Here is a 22,419-nt window from a genome sequence, read left to right on the forward strand (position 1 = left end):
AAAATCAAGGCATTATTCCTGCATATTTTTGTTAATAGGACTTTTTTGGTTGATCAGTGTAGTGAAATGTGCTTAGAAAATGTTAAGATTTGATAATCAGATGAGAAATTTTTACGTTTACACTCCCTTTAAGTCCCCAAAGTTGTTAAGCCAACGAATAAGAAAACGTTATTATAGGACTTTTGGGACTACTGCAATAAACAGTCTATTGTCCCCTCTCTCTCTCTCTCTAGATGAAACTACCTTATCTTCCTAGTTTTGTGTATTTATTTTCAAAATTACTCCATGGCTCACCCTGACAGTCTGATATAAGCCATTAGATTTACTCAGCTTCTATATCGAAGCAGCTTATAAAATGACGTCATAAAATACAAATGACCAATAATGATACATTTTACCATTGTTCAATTACAATCACTGGCCTAGCATTGGTCAGTTTTATTGTATTACTTCATTTTTTATTGGGCACTATGAGGCTTCGCTCTATAAGCTGGTTCCCTTACCTTACTATAAATCTATATTTCACTTTATCCGTAGGTCTTTTTGCTTACAGTTCTAAAAAGTGAATATGGTTTATAGTGAAATGAGGGATACAGGATTTTCAAGGCTGCTGTATGATATAGATGTGTTTAATGTTTTCATATTTTCTTTATTTCTGTGTTATTGGTTTGTTTTCATCCTTGTTGGAAAATATTAACGAGGAAAATTAAATTTTGTATTAAGTTAGTTTATTTGATTTTGAGAAAATTTGTCAGTTTCATTGTTGAGAATAGGAACTCTAATATAATGAATATTGAAAGTCTAGATCCACAATCCCTTAATTAGGCCAACAGGAACACATTGTAGGAATAATCTAACCGCATTATTGATTAGTGTATGCATTTTGGCAAGAAAGTTGTTTTCTCATCCAATCCATGTAACAAATCAGTTATAAATTGTTGGATGTCGTAGATTAAAGCTTGAGAAATTTATATTGTTCAAAAATTTTTACGCCTGTATTATGGGATTGAGTCATTTGTGACTAAAAATTAACACAAACAATCGTCTACTAGAAATTTATTTTTTATTTGCATGAATTATTGTGCCTGTTGACCATTTAGGTAATAGATCTATTACTATATATATTATTCTACTTTGTATACATTGTTCATTTATTTAGTTATTCGGTGGACTTTATACTACAAACACTAGATTTGAACACAGAACTGGGTTGGATATTTACACAAAAATTGAGCCGTTTATGGTTTATCTGAAACTAGCGGTTATGCCCCTGTAGGCTCAATGGGCCTCTAAAGGAGAATAATAAAGGTACAGTGGTTACCAAGATCATTCGCTGAACAAGTAGACGTCCAGTTACTTTTTTATAAGGCTAACAGCCGACAAAATACTTTTTTCTCAAAACATGTCAGATATACGTTCTGATAAACATTAGTGATTATAGATGAGCCTAACTATAGTTAAATACTAATTAAAATTTGAAATTTTAACAAAAAAAGTTATATCCAGTGTGATACTTATCTATTTGTAAGTTTATTATTATTTTTAATTAAAAACTTAAATCTAGGTTAAACGAAATCTGATCAAATTGTAAATATTAATTAAGAAATTTATTTTGTAACGCTTAGTGTAAGAGAATCTGCATAAAGAGGCAGGGATCTAAAGGGATAAGACACTGGCCGATAAATTGATGTACATCCCCAATAATAAAACACAAAATTACCCCCGCTGCAGATTAATATTATTGGTTGAGAAATGTTTGAACACTCAACTTAAACAAACAACCAATCAAAATTCACTTAAGTCCCCAAAGTTGTTAAGCCAACGAATAATAACTTTTGGGACTAGTGTAATAAACAGCCCATTGTCTCCTCTGACTCTCTGATAAAGAGGTCTACAAGGAATCAGGAATAGCCAAAACACTGTACGTCTTTTCTTTTCTAATCACGCGCATAAATGGAACCATTTCATGTATGCATCGTTTTCCAAGTTCCACATAAGAAGTTTTACCTTTTGAAGTATGTATTTACATACTTCAACAATAATTTTATCGTGATCATTGTATTTGATTCCAAGAAAGGATTTAATTTCGGTAAATGTTTTTTTTAATTTCAGAATAAAATAAAAGTTTAAGTAATGTTTGTGTAAAGTACTCAAAAGGCTGTTAATTTTTTTATAATTGTAAGTATCTTTTTTACAGGTATCTACTTTACAACATATTATGCTTGTCTGTATGTCGGTTATGCTATGAGAGACATTGCATAACATTTCTTGTCTGTCTAAAATTCCATTATAAATCTTTTAAAAGGGATGCAATTATTTCTGGGTTTAAGAATTTAGAGACATCCTTGTTTTTATCTAGAATTGACTGCAGTAAAAAGTTGATTGTTGAACTGGATCTTAGTTGTGCATCTACCCTACATTTGTGTACTACTCTACTGAACATACCCGTACAGATATAGCCCAGAATTCTAGCTAAATAATGGAGAAGATTTCAGATGTGGAGGAGGAGGCACGAGGGAACTGGGGTTCCAGGTATGCGCAAAAACTTTAAACAAAAATATATTTTTTGTGTCAAAATTGCATATTTTGTTGAGGTCATTAGTTTAGTTTGGAAGTTATTCAGCCGTGTGATACATCAAGTTGATTATTGTGCCTATAAAAAAATTAAGTCATAAATACAAATGACCAATGATAGAATGATACAGAATAAACTACCAATTGAAAGTCACTATGCATTTTAATTAACCAATGGAAGGCCAGTATGGTGTCATTTTTATAGGCACTAAAAAAGCTTCATAAGAACTACATAAAAAAATTGGCTTAATTTCCTCTTTGAACCTTTGATTCTCTGACTATAACTCTCCTTTTCTATCAAGTTATGATCATATGAACTTCCTGTTATCATTCTAGGACTTCAGGACCATTTTCAACTGATCTTGTTGCTTAATCACAACAGACAAACGACCCTTTGATTACAGGACTTATGCATGGACTTACACTCCTCTCATCCCTCTTTTTAGACGTATTTTTATGAGGTAACACATGACACTTTCCAGCGCTTCCCTGAATTACCGTAGGAAAATTAATAATATGACTTACGCCTTGAATTGGTTTTAATAGACAGTTGGATGAAGGTTTGGGATTTATACCAATCATATGGTAGTTACGCTACTAAAATCATCTCCTGAACCAGTGAACATCTCAAAAACATCTCACATAAAATATCTCCTGAAAAAAACTATTTATTTCCCTCTGTTTTTTTTCTATGAATTGACAAAAAGAAGTTGAAAATGTATGGAAATTTCTATATTTCGTGATAGCTAATATTGATAAAATATCATATACATGATACAGTACAGACTCATATATTTGTACATTTATTGATTTTAATCAGAGGGTGAGGGGGACATTGGGCTGTTTATTACACTAGTCCCAAAAATTAGGTTAATTGACAGTAATTGTCTATTTAACATCCGAAAAGACGAGCTTAATTTAAATCAAATAATTATAAAAAAGTTTGATTTTTTCTAATTACTTGATGAAGTTTTTGTAATATATGCTCAGTGTACATGTTTGTTGTTGCATTTTATTACTCAGCATTTTTCTGTCAGCCGTCTTAACTAAACATAAAAACACTTGTTAGGTTTATCAAGATATGCAAGTGTACAAAATTGTATTGTAAAAACTAGTTCCCTCCCCAAGCATCTAGGGGCTCTGAATTCGAAGATTTTAAATAAAGGATGAAGTATTAATTGTCAATAAACACTATTTTAGAAATTTTTACTTTTATATAAAAAGAATACAATCAATTTGGTGATGAAGTACAATAAATTTAGACACATTATCTAAACAAAAATGTTACAAGCGTAAGTTAAAAATTTATATTTTTCAGGGTTGCCTTCCTGATGGCATGCATAGGGTACGCAGTTGGCCTTGGCAACATCTGGAGGTTTCCATTCAATGTTTACAAATCTGGAGGCGGAGCTTTCATGGTGCCATATGTTATCATGTTATTCATGTGTGGTATACCTCTCCTATTTATGGAGCTTGCTGTAGGACAGTATACTAGGAGAGGTCCTATAGGTAACATGTTATAATGTTATAATATGGTTGCTTTTATTAATTATAAAAATAGGATAATTGATTACTATAGAACTATCTAATCGAATTCCTATCTTCTAAATAAAAAAAAGAGTATTCATTTAATCTTTATATATTTGCGGTCAACGGATTAAATATATATAAATAGATAGATATGTATTTCAACATAAGCATACAAAAAATAACATCATTACACTTATTTACATAATTTTATGCAAGGTAAGGTACTTTCATAACCTGTGTTGGCCGTTGCAAAAGCTGAAATATCAATACCAATCAATATATTACTTAGGTGCGATTGGAAAGTTGTGCCCACTGCTGAAAGGAGCGGGATTAGGAACTGTTATCATATCATTTTTCTTGTCAACTTACTACAATGTTATTCTCACCTGGACTTTATTCTACCTTGGATCTTCATTTCAGGAATAGTTGCAATAAATTATGCAAATTTTAAAGCGAAGATTTTCTATATTTGATTTATATCCTCTAAATTTAAACTTTCATACAAAATACCCAGGAGATCATTGATACACCTTCTCCTTTTCTCTGATAAATCAAAATAAGACCGGAGGTAGTTTTTCTTTGCCTGCGGTGACCTAACCAAAACTGATCTAATATAATAAACATATAAATAAAAAAAAGACAGACGATTAATTAAATCTTGATCAAGGATATTAAGATTGTCAAAATTATAAAAATAACCCGAATTACTTACAATTTAATAAGATAATAAGTAAAGAATTAAATGTAGTTTCTTTAAATGCAACTCATTATGTGTACAGGATCCACTACCCTGGATTGGATGTGACAACGAATGGAACACAGAAAACTGCTATGTTGTCGACTCAAATATGACAACATTCGACACCACCCAAAATATCTCATTAATTGATCTCAAACACAAGAATTTCTCCTTGTCAAAGCCGTCGACCCAGGAATATTTTGACCACCGGGTGCTGGGTATGACGAACGGAATCACAGAATTTGGCAGCATCCGGTGGGAATTGTTCGGCCTGCTGTTCCTAGCCTGGGTCATTGTGTACATGTGCCTATGGAAGGGTGTCGCCCTAACTGGAAAAATTGTTCAGGTACCTTTAATTTTACATAAACTGTTGAAACTGATGGTATTAGTAATTCTAGATTTCAATAGTTTAAGTCGACTATTTGACATTTTATAAAAGTGGTTATGGATGACATAGAATATCACATCAGATAATTAAAACCTTAAAGCTATAGTACTTTTATATCTGTTGATTATATATCTGTATAGGTTACAGCTATAGTACTTTTATACCTGTTGATTATATATCTGTATAGGTTACAGCTATAGTACTTTTATATCTGCTGATTATATATCTGTATAGGTTACAGCTATAGTATCTTTATATCTGTATAGGTTACAGCTATAGTATCTTTATATCTGTTGATTATATATCTGTATAGGTTACAGCCATAGTACCTTTATATCTGTTGATTATATATCTGTATAGGTTACAGCTATAGTATCTTTATATCTGTTGATTATATATCTGTATAGGTTACAGCTATAATATCTTTATATCTGTTGATTATATATCTGTATAGGTTACAGCCATAGTACCTTTATTTTTGTTGATTATGTATCTGTATAGGTTACAGCTATAGTATCTTTATATCTGTTGATTATATATCTGTATAGGTTACAGCCATAGTACCTTTATATCTGTTGATTATGTATCTGTATAGGTTACAGCTATAGTACTTTTATATCTGTTGATTATATATCTGTATAGGTTACAGCCATAGTACCTTTATTTTTGTTGATTGCCTTTGCCATCCGTGGTGTAACTCTGACAGGAGCAGACAAGGGACTCTTGTTCTTTCTGCGTCCTGATTGGTCCAAGATTGCAGACCCTAAGGTAACCCACTTATTATTACAACTGCAAAGGTTTTATAAGACAAAAGACGAATATTCCAAACTAGATTTAAACCAGTTTTGTTATCCATTAGGGGCCGATGGGCAAGGATTACAAAACTGTTAATATTTCCATGCTTTTTATTATGAATTATGTAATATGTAGTGGTAGCTCTTTGCTCACAATTTAGAGAAATATTATTTTAGATAACATATAATGTATATCTAGCGGCTACGCCCCTAGCATCTTCAGGAATTTATATTTGAAGGGGTATGGAACGGCAGAAAAATAGCTTAAATCCATACCCAGACTTATTCATAAAAATAAATAGCCTCAAGACCTATAAGAAGATTCACTGTAAAGGAACCATTTAGGTTCAGCGGCTAGCGAGTCCACACTACAGACAAAAAGAGCTTACTACTTTATTTTGTAGGAAAGCAACTGACTAAATATAAATAAATGTTAGATTGTTAAATGTGCTACGTTTCCATAGATACTGTCTGTTCGTTTATCAATCCTTTATGATTAATTGTTATACTTAGGTGTGGGTTAATGCCGCCTCTCAAGTATTTAATTCTATTGGTATTGCCTTTGGATCTCTCATTGCATTCAGCAGCTACAATAAATTTAAAGGTAAAGTTAATCTTAATTTTTGGTGATTTTCCTCAAAGGTCCTTATCGAGCAAAGAACCTTTACCCTTTTTTATTCAAAAATTCAAAAAATATATATACCTAACTACTGTGGGAGTTCCTAATTCTTCTAAACTATCCTGTAACCTAATCAGACACTCTAATAGTTAGATAAATATTAGTTTATATTTATATTTAGGACCTGTACTAAGAGAAACTCTGATAGTTAGATAATTATCGGTTTAATTTTAATATTTAGGACCTGTGCTAAGAGAGACTCTGATAGTTAGATAATATCAGTTTAATTTAATATTTAGGACCTGTACTAAGAGACACTGATAGTTAGATAATATCAGTTTAATTTTAATATTTAAGACCTGTACTTAGAGAGACACTGATAGTTAGATAATATCAGTTTTATATTTATATTTAGGACCTGTACTAGAAGAAACTCTGATAGTTAGATAATTATCAGTTTAATTTTAATATTTAGGACCTGTGCTAAGAGAGACACTGATAGTTAGATAATATCAGTTTAATTTTAATATTTAGGACCTGTACTTAGAGAGACACTGATAGTTAGATAAATATCAGTTTAATTTAAATATTTAGGACCTGTGCTAAGAGAGACACTGATAGTTAGATAATATCAGTTTTATATTTATATTTAGGACCTGTACTAGAAGAAACTCTGATAGTTAGATAATTATCAGTTTAATTCAATATTTAGGACCTGTACTAAGAGACACTGATAGTTAGATAATATCAGTTTAATTTTAATATTTAGGACCTGTGCTAAGAGAGACATTGATAGTTAGATAATATCAGTTTAATTTTAATATTTAGGACCTGTGCTAAGACAGACACTGATAGTTAGATAATATCAGTTTAATTTTAATATTTAGGACCTGTACTTAGAGAGACACTGATAGTTAGATAATATCAGTTTAATTTTAATATTTAGGACCTGTACTTAGAGAGACACTGATAGTTAGATAAATATCAGTTTAATTTTAATATTTAGGACCTGTGCTAAGAGAGACACTGATAGTTAGATAAATATCAGTTTAATTTTAATATTTAGGACCTGTGCTAAGAGAGACTCTGATAATTTTATAATATCAGTTTAATTTTAATATTTAGGACCTGTACTTAGAGAGACACTGATAGTTAGATAAATATCAGTTTAATTTAAATATTTAGGACCTGTTCTAAGAGAGACACTGATAGTTAGATAAATATCAGTTTAATTTAAATATTTAGGACCTGTTCTAAGAGAGACACTGATAGTTAGATAATATCAGTTTAATTTTAATATTTAGGACCTGTACTTAGAGAGACACTGATAGTTAGATAATATCAGTTTAATTTTAATATTTAGGACCTGTGCTAAGAGAGACACTGATAGTTAGATAATATCCGTTTAATTTTAATATTTAGGACCTGTGCTAAGAGAGACACTGATAGTTAGATAATATCAGTGTAATTTTAATATTTAGGACCTGTACTTAGAGAGACACTGATAGTTAGATAATATCAGTTTAATTTTAATATTTAGGACCTGTACTTAGAGAGACACTGATAGTTAGATAAATATCAGTTTAATTTTAATATTTAGGACCTGTGCTAAGAGAGACACTGATAGTTAGATAATATCAGTGTAATTTTAATATTTAGGACCTGTACTTAGAGAGACACTGATAGTTAGATAATATCAGTTTAATTTTAATATTTAGGACCTGTACTTAGAGAGACACTGATAGTTAGATAAATATCAGTTTAATTTAAATATTTAGGACCTGTTCTAAGAGACACTTTGATAGTTACATTTGTGGATGCAATTGTCAGCTTAATTTGTGGAGTTGCCGTGTTCTCCGTCCTTGGGAATCTTGCTCATGAACAGGTCATAGTTAACTAGCTTAATAACTTAATGACACATAATGACTGTCCGTCCGTTAAACTGGAGTACTAATGGGAAATTACATTACATTTTTACAAGATATTTCTTTAAAATAAAATATGCATGCTTTGCTGATATGTTTCTTCTTTCTGACTTACTTGGGACTTCTGTTTGTTAGATGGACAGACAGACAGACTCGTTCATGAATAGAGTATCTTTGCTAGTAGAAATATTGATATTTGATTTAGGGCAAGGAAGTTGATGAAGTTGTAACGGAGGGACCAGGACTAGTATTTGTTGTGTTTCCATATGCTCTCAGTAAGATGCCTTACCCTCAGGTATTGTTATTATAGATGATATAGTGACTATAGAACAGGAATTGTAATGATTTATGTTTGTGTCCGTTTTAAAGTAACGTCTGCCTAACCTCAGGTACATGCTTTTCAGTAAAGCTACTAAAGGTCACGGGAGAGTTTTAATTATTATAGTAAGTAATTTTTGAGAAGTAACCGCAAATAGATCCTAAATGGGATGTAATAAAACCCAAGAGAGAACCTATTAGATATCAGCCTTTATACAGAAGGACTGACAGACAGACACAGCCACTAAAAAAGCTTTGTTTCCCAATATTTATTAATTTAATTTTGTAGGTATGGAGTGTTATCTTCTTTACAATGTTGTTGTTCCTGGGCATCGACAGTCAGTTTGCCACAGTGGAGGTCATCATTACATCACTTAAGGAATAACTTTAAACCAATGAAATTATTTTTATTTGCATAATGCAACATACTACTTCAACAAAAACTTTCAGGGGGAGAAGGATATACTAATATACTTACCTACAGCAATTAATTAAAATTGTAACTACTATGATGAAGACATGGTAATTTCAGTTTCTAGAAAGCTATGTTGTACATGACAAGGTGTCATACATACTGAAATTACGAGAACAATGGTTTTTTCCCGCCTTCTCTATCCCCAATCTCATTCTTCACTAAAACGTTGACACATATATTTATGTACTTTTCAAGCATTGCTGAACATTTATCTTCCATTTTGATGTTGATAGTACATACTATAAATAATTAAATAAAGTGCATTTCACATTTGCATGTATAAAAACACGTTGTGTTTTTATGCCTTTCAGTTTTACAATAAAGCTGTTTGTTTATTTTGAAAATACGTTTTAAAAGTACCTAGCTTGAAAATCGATAAAAAAAGGTTAACAATATCTATAAAAGCAAAAATCAACATGCAATTGTAAAAATGAATTATTCTTATACTTATTTAACAACATTCCTTATCGTCCCAGGCATCTAAATTTAAAAATAAATTTGATGAAATCATTTTATTGAATCATTTTTTTTTGTTTACATGTTTTCAATGATTTTTACAGACACAAACTTTAAAGATCGATAGGACAATTCTAATATTATTGGACTTGCGATCAGATCTCAAACAGACGGAATAATGGACTTGACACACCTAATTTGTAAAAAAAAATCGCTTGTAATTTGAGTGCATTTTTTAACAGACTTTTTAATGCTAACATAATAAAAAATATAATTGTGTGAAAAATTTAATTTCTTACACCTGACCATTTCAAACATTAAATAAATAATATTTTTAAGGAATATTCCTACTGGTCATAACATTTTCCAGGGTTTTCTGGTTTTCCAGGGGGATGTTGTAAAATTAACCCCACCCCCCTCCCATCTATTATCTTATTTCCTAATTGAAATAAATTTAAACCGTTCTCTGTTTGATAAAGAATTTTCGATTATAAGTCGATCATAGTCATATTTTGTCTTCCTTCACCCTTTTATTATTAAACAACAACCTATTTTTTGGGGTTCATTTTTACTTAGAATTTTAAACAGCTGTAAATTTCTTATTTCTGAAGCTAGAAGAACGACTTATTCAGAAAATGTTTATTTTTATGTAAATCTTATATTAGGTTTCTCATAATATAAATATCGGCAAGCCGATACAGTCGACGGAAAGCGGCAAAACGGCAGGGGATATCTTATCTTACGATGTAATAATGTAGGATATTTCAGTATTTTGGTAACAAAAAATGATTTATTAAGTCAACTTTTTGCTCTTTACCTGGATAACCCTGCTGGTTTGTTGGATCAAGATATTCAAAAAATTACTTATGTGTAATTCCAATATATATAAAAAGTCACTTAGTTATAGCTCCCTATATTTCATGTACAGAAAATGACATAGAAAAAATGAGTAAACATTTAAGAAAGAGAGAGAAAGAAAATTTATATATTAAGAATATTATAAAAATGAATTGGTTTAAACCTATTCCCTGTATTAGGATGGATGGAAAGGCCTAGAAGACACAGTTGGCCATAAAATAATCGTTTTGATTGTTTGTGCCTTTTCTTTCCTCTGTGGAATACCTCATGTTTTTGAAGGTATTGTTATTTTTACTTTGATTAATAGCCGCTCTTCCAGACGTTTTATTGAGTGTTTTAGCGGGTAAAGCTGATAAAAAAAACTGATAGGTTAGGTGGCTGCTGAAGCTGAATGAGCATTGCTGATAAAATTAAGGCTTAATTAAGTGACAGGCTTCGCAGAAGCTGAGACTTCAGTGGCAGAGGCTTCTAGTGGCTTCTGTACATTTTATTCTATAGATAAGATTTTAATGGACAAAATGTTAATACAAATGAATTTTAATGTAAAATACAAATATTTCTTTATTTTAGGAGGAATTTACACCTTTACCCTGGTTGACTTTTACTCTGCTACTATCAGCTTGATGTGTATAGCTCTGTTTGAAACTATTGCCATTGTCTGGTGCTATGGGGCTGACAGGAATCATCATATTTACACCAAAGTTATCAAATATAAGATAAACTATAAGATACTAGTTGCTCCGCCCCTAGCCTCTAGGGGAAGGTGTTAACAAAACAGGAACAGTAAGCTTTCTGAAACAGTTCAGCTCATTAGAACAATCAATTTCGGCTCTTAAGTTTCAGAAAAACAAGGATTACAACAACCTTAAGTGGCGAAGCAGTAAAAAAGCATGGATGGTCAAAAAGAGCAGATGTTCAGTTGTCCTTAAGAAGTAAAAGGCATGGAGAAAATTTTGGGAAAAAAATATAAGAAAATCATGAAACCTCACAAAGGCATACACGACTGACATACGGACAAATCAATGTACATACTTTCAGCTTTCTATCTTCATTAGAAGTTGAGAAAATAACACTTCCTCAATAGCGTCAAGGACCAACAGCCGAACGGACAGGCAATAAATACTTTTTAGTAATGAAAGTTGTCTAAAATAATGAAGTTTGTTTCCAAAAGATTATATTTATATCGAACTCCTTTCAAAAGTCAAACTACATATTATATTTACAATTTCTATTTTCATAACAAGGGCTTCACCCCAAGAAGCTTTTATGGGAACTTAATATTCCATTTGATTTTTTAAAAGATTTTTGTAAAGATTTGGGGGTCGGTGGGGTATTTTTTAAGGCAGGGTTGTAAAAATCCACATTTTGATATGAAATTCAAAAATTTATCAGATTTTTAAAAACTACCATTGCACTATACTGATTAAAATGATGATATTGTTAGATTGGGTAAAAACATTGAGGATATGACTGGTCTCAAACCAAACTGCTTCTTCATCTACAGGAAATTTACATTTTAATTTTCAAAACAAGGATGCCAAAACTTATACAAAGCAAAGTGCAGATTAAATTTCATTATTTTTATTTAAAATCATATTTATAATTTTGTCTCTCTTTCTTTAAAATATTTTAGGATCCTAGTAATTTTTGTTTCAAATTATCGCCCTGAAAGGGTTAAAATGTTTAGTTAAATTTTAGTTTAATATCTGAACACATTACGGACGCGTTGCTAATATCAAATTATTTTAAAACTAAGTTTACTTTGATTTACTATTTCATAAATTAAAATTTTCTATTATATGAATAGAAATTTAATACTTTGGTATAATTCAAATAGCAACATGAAATAAAAAAAATTTATTCTTCATTGAGCAAGATAATGGGTCTTATCATTCTGGTCAATGAGAGTTTATTATGGATTATTGGAGCACTATGAGTATTAAACACTTTTCTATTGGAATACTCGAGCTCATTTATAGATCTGTCATGGACCTTGACGCAATAAAGCAAGCCGTTTTATTAAAAATCTGTCGAAAATTTCATAAAGTAAAAAACAGAAAAAGTAGTTGCTCATATAGGTATAGAATAAAATAAATGAATTGCATGTGATGTAAATGTCATATTATCCTTTATTCAACAAAAAGACAGAAATATGTATCATTAATTTTTATTTTAACTTTTAATGTCAGAAAATAACATAAAAGAGTTCAAAATATACATACTTATTAAACTAATTATTCCAAACAGAATAACATAAATCTTGGAATATTTTATAGAAATTTGTGTCGAAAATAAAGTGATAAATAAAAATGATAGTATAGATATATTTCATTCTTAATGGCCTTATTAAATCTGGCTTTACATTGAGCCAAAATTGCCAAATTTGGATGATTATGCCATGCTGATACTTATGCACTTCACCATAATAGACCCATAGACCCTTATCATAAGAAACTATTTCAAATAATAATATTATTAAATGTAAATGTATTTTCATAGTTGGAAATTTACAACTCCGCTGCTTATATTTACAATATGGATGTTTACATTAGTGGACTATAGCTCACCTTCCTATGATAGGTAAATAAATTTACAACTCCTATATTTATATTTACAATATGAATGTTTACATTAGTGGACTATAGCTCACCTTCCTATGATAGGTAAATAAATTTACAACTCCTATATTTATATTTACAATATGGATGTTTACATTAGTGGACTATAGCTCACCTAACTATGATAGGTAAATAAATTTACAACTCCTATATTTATATTTACAATATGGATGTTTACATTAGTGGACTATAGCTCACCTTCCTATGATAGGTAAATGAATTTACAACTCCTATATTTATATTTACAATATGGATGTTCACATTAGTGGACTATAGCTCACCTTCCTATGATAGGTAAATAAATTTACAACTCCTATATTTATATTTACAATATGGATGTTTACATTAGTGGACTATAGCTCACCTTCCTATGATAGGTAAATGAATTTACAACTCCTATATTTATATTTACAATATGGATGTTCACATTAGTGGACTATAGCTCACCTTCCTATGATAGGTAAATAAATTTACAAATCCTATATTTAAATTTACAATATGGATGTTCACATTAGTGGACTATAGCTCACCTTCCTATGATAGGTAAATAAATTTACAACTCCTATATTTAAATTTACTAAATTTACAATATGGATGTTCACATTAGTGGACTATAGCTCACCTTCCTATGATAGGTAAATAAATTTACAACTCCTATATTTATATTTACAATATGGATGTTCACATTAGTGGACTATAGCTCACCTTCCTATGATAGGTAAATAAATTTACAACTCCTATATTTATATTTACAATATGGATGTTCACATTAGTGCATTTTAGCTCACCTTCTTATGATAGGTAAATAAATTTACAATTACTTTATGTACAAAAATTTATTTCCAAAACCTATTCAGTGGAAAATACGAGTATCCTTGGTGGTGTCTTGTGATTGGTTGGCTTATTACTGGAATCAGTTTACTCAGCATACCATTGGTTGGAATAGTTCAGATCTTTAGGACCAGTGGGGTCACACTTGTTGAAAAGATTAAGCATTCTGTAAAATCCAGGTAGAAAATTCTTATAAAAATAACAGGATGTCTTCTGTTTACCTGTACGAAAGGATCTCGCTGACCGCTGGACTGATTTGTTTCTCCTTTACAATGTGGGTTCTCATAGGACATGGGAATGTTTATAAATATTTTGAGAGGAATTACCCCTAAAAAATTTTCTCCCCGCCCTTTTACTCTTTCTTCCTAAAATTATAATTAAAACTGTTCCTCCCCCCACTGCCTCCAACATAAAATGCCCCTAGAGAATTTTATCTTTTAACTGACATTAACCATTTTCACCAAATTGCGCTGTTATGATATTTTAATATTTTTCCAATATTATTTAATTCACTTGATTAAATTGTGCTTTTTATTGTATGTATTTTGTATACAAAATTTGTATAATTTTATACATTATGTTTTGTTATAGAATGGCGTTTATAATTTATGAAGCTATTGTGTCTTTACTTTATTTATTTTTGAGGCATAACCAACAAAATGTACGTATACTTTGACCCCTCAATTTATTTATGATTAAAAAGTGTCGGCCATTCCAGAAATAAGGTTTAATTGGAAAAAATGCGAGATTAGCTGATTCAAAAGGCTGTAGTAAACACCCAACACTGTGTCTGTCTGTACCATGGGTACTCAGCTGTGTCTGTCTGTACCATGGGTACTCAGCTGTGTCTGTCTGTACCATGGGTACTCAGCTGTGTATGTCTGTAACATAGGTACTCAGCTGTGTCAGTCTGTACCATGGGTACTCAGCTGTGTCTGTCTGTACCATGGGTACTCAGCTGTGTCTGTCTGTAACATGGGTACTCAGCTGTGTCTGGCTGTAACATAGGTACTCAGCTGTGTATGTCTGTAACATAGGTACTCAGCTGTGTCAGTCTGTACCATGGGTACTCAGCTGTGTCTGTCTGTACCATGGGTACTCAGCTGTGTCTGTCTGTACCATGGGTACTCAGCTGTGTCTGTCTGTACCATGGGTACTCAGCTGTGTCTGTCTGTACCATGGGTACTCAGCTGTGTCAGTCTGTACCATGGGTACTCAGCTGTGTCTGTCTGTACCATGGGTACTCAGCTGTGTCTGTCTGTACCATGGGTACTCAGCTGTGTCTGTCTGTACCATGGGTACTCAGCTGTGTCTGGCTGTACCATGGGCACTCAGCTGTGTCTGTCTGTACAATGGGTACTCAGCTGTGTCTGTCCGTACCATGGGCACTCAGCTGTGTCTGTCTGTAACATAGGTACTCAGCTGAACCGATATGGCTTTCCTTTGCAGAATAGCTTTTCATAGGCCCTGAAGAGGTTTATAAGAGAAATCGCCTCTAGGCTTTTTCTTTTAAAACTAAAATTGAAATTTTGTGGGAGGCGGTTCGACTTCACTCCTACCCTTCCCACCTCAAATTCTGATATTTGTTATGTAACTAGAAAACTTTTTAAACTCTTGTATTATTTGGATACAAAAACGTGTCTTCACATGTGTTAAAGATAACGTATTGTCATGGAAAGTATAGAAATTTCCAGTATTTTCTCTACTCTTACAATTTTGTCCTTTCCTTTTATCTCATATGTTTTATTTTACGCAAGGGTCACATATAGACACAATGTGCTATTTAATTAGTTTAATTAATACTTTTAATTTAATCCATAAATATTAAGGTGGGTCGATTTTGGACATTTTTTGTTCTGAGGCCAAAGCGGGGATCTGCAAATGATTTGTATGAGTATAATACACCTCTGGATAATTTAAATTTTATCCTAAGTCTTAAAACCGCTGACGACCAGACCTCTACAAATTGGACAATTCTCAATAAACCTTTTAAAAATGTGGTTTTTTAGTGATTTCTAAGGCTAGGAACGAGGTATTTTGAAACAGACAAAAGTTCCTGATTCAGCTCCTCAAGGCCTTTCCAGGGAGCACCATGAAGCCATAGTTCTGATTCAAAAAATTTTGGAATGTCGTCTTTCCACATTAATAAGTAATCAAATATATTTTTTAGTGGTCTCGTTCTAAAACTCAATTTTTTAAAATTCATTTTCGGTCAGAAATGTTTTAAAGGTTAATTTTATCTGTTGCATATCCCCTCTTTGTCTAATTTCGATATGAACCCGCCCTAATAAATATATATATTTATATATAATAAAATGCACTGTAAGTAATTAAATATGTACACTGTACAGTGCATTTTTTAAAAGTGCAACTGTGTAATAAATCTTCAATGTCCGTGTGTTAGGATAATAGGTTCTTATACAAAATAGCCTTGATCAAATTAATCTCATAGCAACTTCGCACTAAATCATCTCATAAAAAAATAACATTGATTAAAATAGCCTCTAGTTCAAAATAGCCCCATGACAAACAAGACTCTACTATACAAAAGGACATACATAGGAGAGTTAGCTTAGGTTAATAATTATTATATATTTAGAATCCTGTCATGTCTGTACTATGGAGTAAAGTTGGACCTGTAATAATAATAATTATTATATAATTAGAATCCTGTCATGTCTGTACTATGTAGTAAAGTTGGACCTGTAATAATAATAATTATTATATAATTAGAATCCTGTCATGTCTGTACTATGGAGTAAAGTTGGACCTGTAATAATAATTATTATATAATTAGATTCCTTTCATGTCTGTACTATGGAGTAAAGTTGGACCTGTAATAATAATAATTATTATATATTTAGATTCCTGTCATGTTTGTACTATGGAGTAAAGTTGGACCTGTAATAATAATAATTATTATATAATTAGAATCCTGTCATGTCTGTTCTATGGAGTAAAGTTGGACCTGTAATAATAATAATTATTATATATTTAGAATCCTGTCATGTCCGTGCTGTGGAGTAAAGTTGGACCGTAACCTGCAGGCCCACAATAATTCCAGCTCAACAAACCTCATCGGAAAAGATTCGGATGATTCTTTAAATTTTGATAGAGTCTAATTTATATTATAAAAATACTAAATAACAAAAATGTGTACGATTAATCTTGGTATTTGTAATGCTTACTTAATATCTATGGTACCTTAGTAAAATTTACAATACAATTGATAGTCTATATGCTGTCAAATCATTTTTGTTTTGCCATGAAAGCTTGAATAAGAAATCTAAAGAGATAAATAAATGTAAAGTTGGGACACCCAGTATATATTTGTAATGTACCTAACAAAACTCAAGAGAAATTTAAAAATATTTCATATTGTTTTAAAGACTGTAGTTTCTTTTTTTAAATATCTAGCTTTTTTCCCTAAGCAAAAAGTAGCATTTCAAGAAAAAGTAAAAGGAATAAAGTTTAACCTTCTTTCCAATTTCAACTCCATCTTAGCGCCAGTAAAACATTGATTTTTTCCCACAATTTCTTATTGATTTACATTACTAAATTAGAGACCCGAATAAAAATTAAGATTTAATTTAAGTTTAGTAATTAACATATACATTTGATATTTTAGTACGTTTATTTTATTAATGCTGTTATGTTTTTTTGTGATTTTTGTTGATCTTATTAAAAAAATTTTGGACTTGCACAGCTTAATTATATTGTGTATGCTCTAAAATAATTTAAATGACTTCATACTCAAAACTTTTAAAATTTATATAATTTCAAATATTCATTGAAGCAATTGTATTTTTAAAAGCGAAGCTTTTCTATAATTAGGGTCGGTCCGTACGTCCGTCCGTACGTTCGTCCGAGATAGATAGCTTTTATTCGTTAATTTAGGCATGTTAGAATTGTCCTATCGATTTCAAATTTTGCATGGTGATTCCTGTAGTAGTTAGGTACGATTTAGAAAGTGTAGCAACTCTATAATCATTACCAGAATGTTCGTACGTCCATTTTAAACATGTTGATTTTTCTACTTTTTTAACAACAAATTTTTATGTGATCTAATTATCCGTTTGATCTGATTTTTGGTATATTGATTTCTGGGACAACAAAGAACAATTTAATAAGCGAAGCAACTTTATAATCAAGTCCTAAAAATGTAAGTATGTCCATAAACATTATCCTGTATCATGCAGTTTTGCAAAAAATTTACTTACACTTTTGCTTTGACTCTTATACTTTTATATTCTGATTATTCAGTTCAGACACTATACAAGTGTTAATGTCCGTTTGTTCTACCGTTTCAGTGCTTCGCTTTTATGGATGTTGTCATCCTTGTTTTTGTGTAAAATCCTTTTCCATTATAATTAGTTATGCCAAATAAAACAGTTTTTAAAATTTGAAATAAATGTCATATTTTTCTAAATTAAAATTGTAAGAATTTTTATTTTCTATGCTGTTGAGCTATATACAGGGATACAGGGACACGTTAATGGGAATAAATCAGTCGATTGATGTATCATTTATCCATTTTCGTATCTCCGTATTCTATTATTTTGAAACCTCAATAATTGTCACGCATTTAATATTAAGACATTCATAGAAGAGGACCACAGAATTGGGTAATCTCAGGTTCAGAGACGAGTTCATCATAAGGCTCTTAAAGTTAGATATGAGAATTTTGCTACCCTAAATCAATGTTTCTTTCAAAATTATAATCAAAAGCAATTTTTTTCGGTAGGCAAAACACTTTGATGGATAGATTTCTTACATATTTCAGTTTATTAAAATTTTGGTCTACACAAACACAAACAGGTAATTTAGAGAAAAGTTAATAAAATTACCCCTTTGTGATATGTAATTGAAATTTATTTTGGGTCAAATTAATGCTCTGAATGAACTATTATGCCTAAATATTCCTTAAGGCTCTTGTTGTTTATGTTTTTAAGGCAAAGGATATTTCAGCAGGCATTATACATAATTTTAAGTTGTAAACCTATTGTAAGGACTAGTATTTTTCTTTTATATTTTATGATCTGGTTTCTGTAATGAAAAATGTCCCAATTTTGTGGCCCTCTAATAAACAGTAATTTATGAATATAAAACAAATTATTAAAGTAAAAATTATAATTGACATGGCTATAAAAGCTTTACATAGTGCACAAAAATAAAATAATTTGGATCATGGAAAGAAAACTAAGTAGCGGATTTCGTCGTATCTTCACGATAGCTTTTCCCCTTTTTTTAGCCACCCGGGAAAGGGAGGTGTTAACCCTGCGGGGCTTATTTCCTAACCCCGCGGGGCAATAATTATCATTTACTCAACCTAAAATAATCTATCAAAAGAACCTGTTTAAATACGACGAAACCAGTTAATTCGTTTTCATTCCATGATCCAATAATTTTATTAATGTCAATATTTTATTTTATCATTACTAGATGTATTTTTTTTATTAATTGTCCAACAACATGCTTAAGTTGTGCACAATAATAAAACACATAATATTTTTGCTTTGATTGTACTGTCCCTTTCAATTTAAAGCACTTTTTTTGTGATAAAAAATATAATTTGTCTATCATCTTAAACGTGTATTTTTTAATGTAAAATAAAAGTTACCTTTTGAAAAGTTCGTTATTTATATCATCCTTATAATAAAGTAACAGGATGTCTGTTTTTCTGTACCGAAGGATCTCGCTAACCGTTAAACCTATCGGATTCTCCTTAACAGGGTAGCTTCTCATAGGTCCCGGAATGGTCTTTAACTATTTTGGGGAAGGGTAACACCACCCTCCCCAGAGAAATCGACAAAAATAAAAAATATTAAAAACGCCGCCTGCGGACATTTTTACAATTAGCTAAAAACATAACTAACACCAGCTATCGGCGAAAAAATATTTTAGTATGTAGCAAATAATTGATTTCAAAATAGACTGAAACAAATTATTTTACGTGTCCATCTAGGGCTTCTAGGGGCCTCTAGGGACGTATTATTATATAAAGCGCTAAGCTTCTTTTTATCTGTAGCGAGAATTTCCTAAGTCTTACATATAAGGAGATCTTTTCTGTACTTGTAATGAGTTTTGCCTGTTTGGGGTCAAGGCACTCCCCATATTTAAACTGTTTGATGTCTTGTGACGTACAAATCAGGTAGGTACCATTTTAACGTCTTTGGTATGACGCTCGTATTTGGACTTATATATATATATGTAGTCAGTTTGGGTTAGTTTGATAAAATCTTAAACATAACCTATCATAAAAACTATATTGACGAAAAAAAAATATGTGTCAATTAGTGTTTATATAATTAATGAAATAAAAACATTCAAAAATGAAAAATATTGGCGAAAAAACTCCGTGTTAATTGTGTTTTTACAATTAATGATGCATGGAAAAAAAGTAAAAAATTATTTGAATGACACGCTTTTTCTCCCACTTTGTGTAGCACAGATACTCTAGTAGTCTTCATCTAGGTCTTTTGGTCTCTAGTGTATATGTAGAGCACATTTCAGGTTGTTTTATTTCAACAGAAAAGAAGGAAACAATTGTACTGTGTCAATAATGCCATCATTTAATTTATTTTAGTTATGACCACTTTTTTATTTGATTGCATTGTCGGTAATTAGAAAAATAAAAACGGCAATATGTCAGCCGCGATCATTTTATGAAATTCTATAAAACAAATGATACCATAAAAATTGTAAATCGAAAAAAATACGTTTATTTTTAAATTTTTTAACTACAAATAAAAAAAGGCACGCTTTTTTTTCGCTGCGAGAAGTTTAAAAAGCTGCGCTACTCATGGTTAAATGGATTCTTGTTTTATCATATTCCTAAATTAACCTAAAAGGAGATCACAAGTTTTTATTTTTTCATCGAGGTCATCCTGCAATAAGATTCAGGATGTTTGTCTGTGTATTTGATTTCCCTTTTCAGTAAAGCTTCTGATTATCGCAGAGAAGTTTTTATCTATTAAAAAAAAATTCCCCCCTTACAAACTTATTGAAGATACGGTTAGAGGCCTCTAGCAGTAACTGTTTACATGAGGACAAAGGTTAGAGGCATCTAGCAGTAACTGTTTACATGAGGACAAAGATTAGAGGCCTCTAGCAGTAACTGTTTACATGAGGACAAAGGTTAAAGGCCTCCAGCAGTAACTGTTTACATGAGGACAAAGGTTAGAGGCCTCTAGCAGTAACTGTTTACATAAGGACAAAGGTTAGAGGCCTCTAGCAGAAACTGTTTACATGAGGGCAAAGGTTAGAGGCCTCTAGCAGTAACTGTTTGCATGAGGACAAAGGTTAGAGACCTCTAGCAGTAACTGTTTACATGAGGACAAAGGTTAGAGGCCTCTAGCAGTAACTGTTTACATGAGGACAAAGGTTAGAGGCCTCTAGCAGTAACTGTTTACATGAGGACAAAGGTTAGAGGCCTCTAGCAGAAACTGTTTGCATGAGGACAAAGGTTAGAGGCCTCTAGCAGTAACTGTTTACATGAGGACAAAGGTTAGAGGCCTCTAGCAGTAAATGTTTACATGAAGACAAAGGTTAGAGGCCTCTAGCAGTAACTGTTTACATGAGGACAAAGGTTAGAGGCCTCTAGCAGAAACTGTTTGCATGAGGACAAAGGTTAGAGGCCTCTAGCAGTAACTGTTTGCATGAGGACAAATGTTAGAGGCCTCTAGCAGTAACTGTTTACATGAGGACAAAGGTTAGAGGCCTCTAGCAGTAACTGTTTACATGAGGACAAAGGTTAAAAGCCACTAGCAGTAACTGTTTACATGAGGACAAAGGTTAGAGGCCTCTAGCAGTAACTGTTTACATGAGGACAAAGGTTAAAAGCCATTAGCAGTAACTGTTTACATGAGGACAAAGGTTAGAGGCCTCTAGCAGTAACTGTTTACATGAGGACAAAGGTAAGAGGCCTCTAGCAGTAACTGTTTACATGAGGACAAAGGTTAGAGGCCTCTAGCAGTAACTCTTTACATGAGGACAAAGGTAAGAGGCCTCTAGCAGTAACTGTTTACATGAGGACAAAGGTTAGAGGCCTCTAGCAGAAACTGTTTGCATGAGGACAAAGGTTAGAGGCCTCTAGCAGTAACTGTTTACATGAGGACAAAGGTTAAAAGCCACTAGCAGTAACTGTTTACATGAGGACAAAGGTTAGAGGCCTCTAGCAGTAACTGTTTGCATGAGAACAAAGGTTAGAGGCCTCTAGCAGTAACTGTTTACATGAGGACAAAGGTTAGAGGCATCTAGCAGTAACTGTTTACATGAGGACAAAGGTTAAAAGC

General features: G+C 31.7%; 1 protein-coding gene across 4 annotated transcripts; it reads left to right on the forward strand.

Annotated features, from left to right (window-relative positions):
* The first annotated feature begins 1,154 nt into the window (after positions 1-1,154).
* On the forward strand, positions 1,155-19,755 carry ine (solute carrier family 6 member inebriated). Of its 4 annotated transcripts, none has more exons than XM_080161001.1 (16): positions 1,155-1,308; positions 2,360-2,532; positions 3,893-4,083; positions 4,394-4,521; positions 4,881-5,189; positions 5,874-5,999; positions 6,539-6,629; positions 8,423-8,529; positions 8,775-8,864; positions 9,177-9,264; positions 10,854-10,955; positions 11,247-11,353; positions 12,119-12,178; positions 13,174-13,256; positions 14,152-14,304; positions 17,124-19,755. In XM_080161001.1, exons 2-16 carry the CDS (start codon positions 2,480-2,482, stop codon positions 17,245-17,247), a joined length of 1,812 nt encoding a protein of 603 aa, XP_080017127.1. In that variant the 5' UTR covers positions 1,155-1,308; positions 2,360-2,479; the 3' UTR covers positions 17,248-19,755. The 4 variants fall into 4 exon arrangements, with proteins under 4 accessions (XP_080017127.1, XP_080017128.1, XP_080017126.1 ...); XM_080161002.1 differs by lacking the exon at positions 1,155-1,308 and adding an exon at positions 1,391-1,524; XM_080161000.1 differs by lacking the exon at positions 1,155-1,308 and adding an exon at positions 2,032-2,178.
* Positions 19,756-22,419: the final 2,664 nt, after the last annotated feature.

This window comes from Acartia tonsa, chromosome 5, assembly GCF_053477335.1.
Source record: "Acartia tonsa isolate MP-2025a chromosome 5, ASM5347733v1, whole genome shotgun sequence".
NCBI classification, from domain to species: Eukaryota; Metazoa; Arthropoda; class Copepoda; order Calanoida; family Acartiidae; genus Acartia; species Acartia tonsa.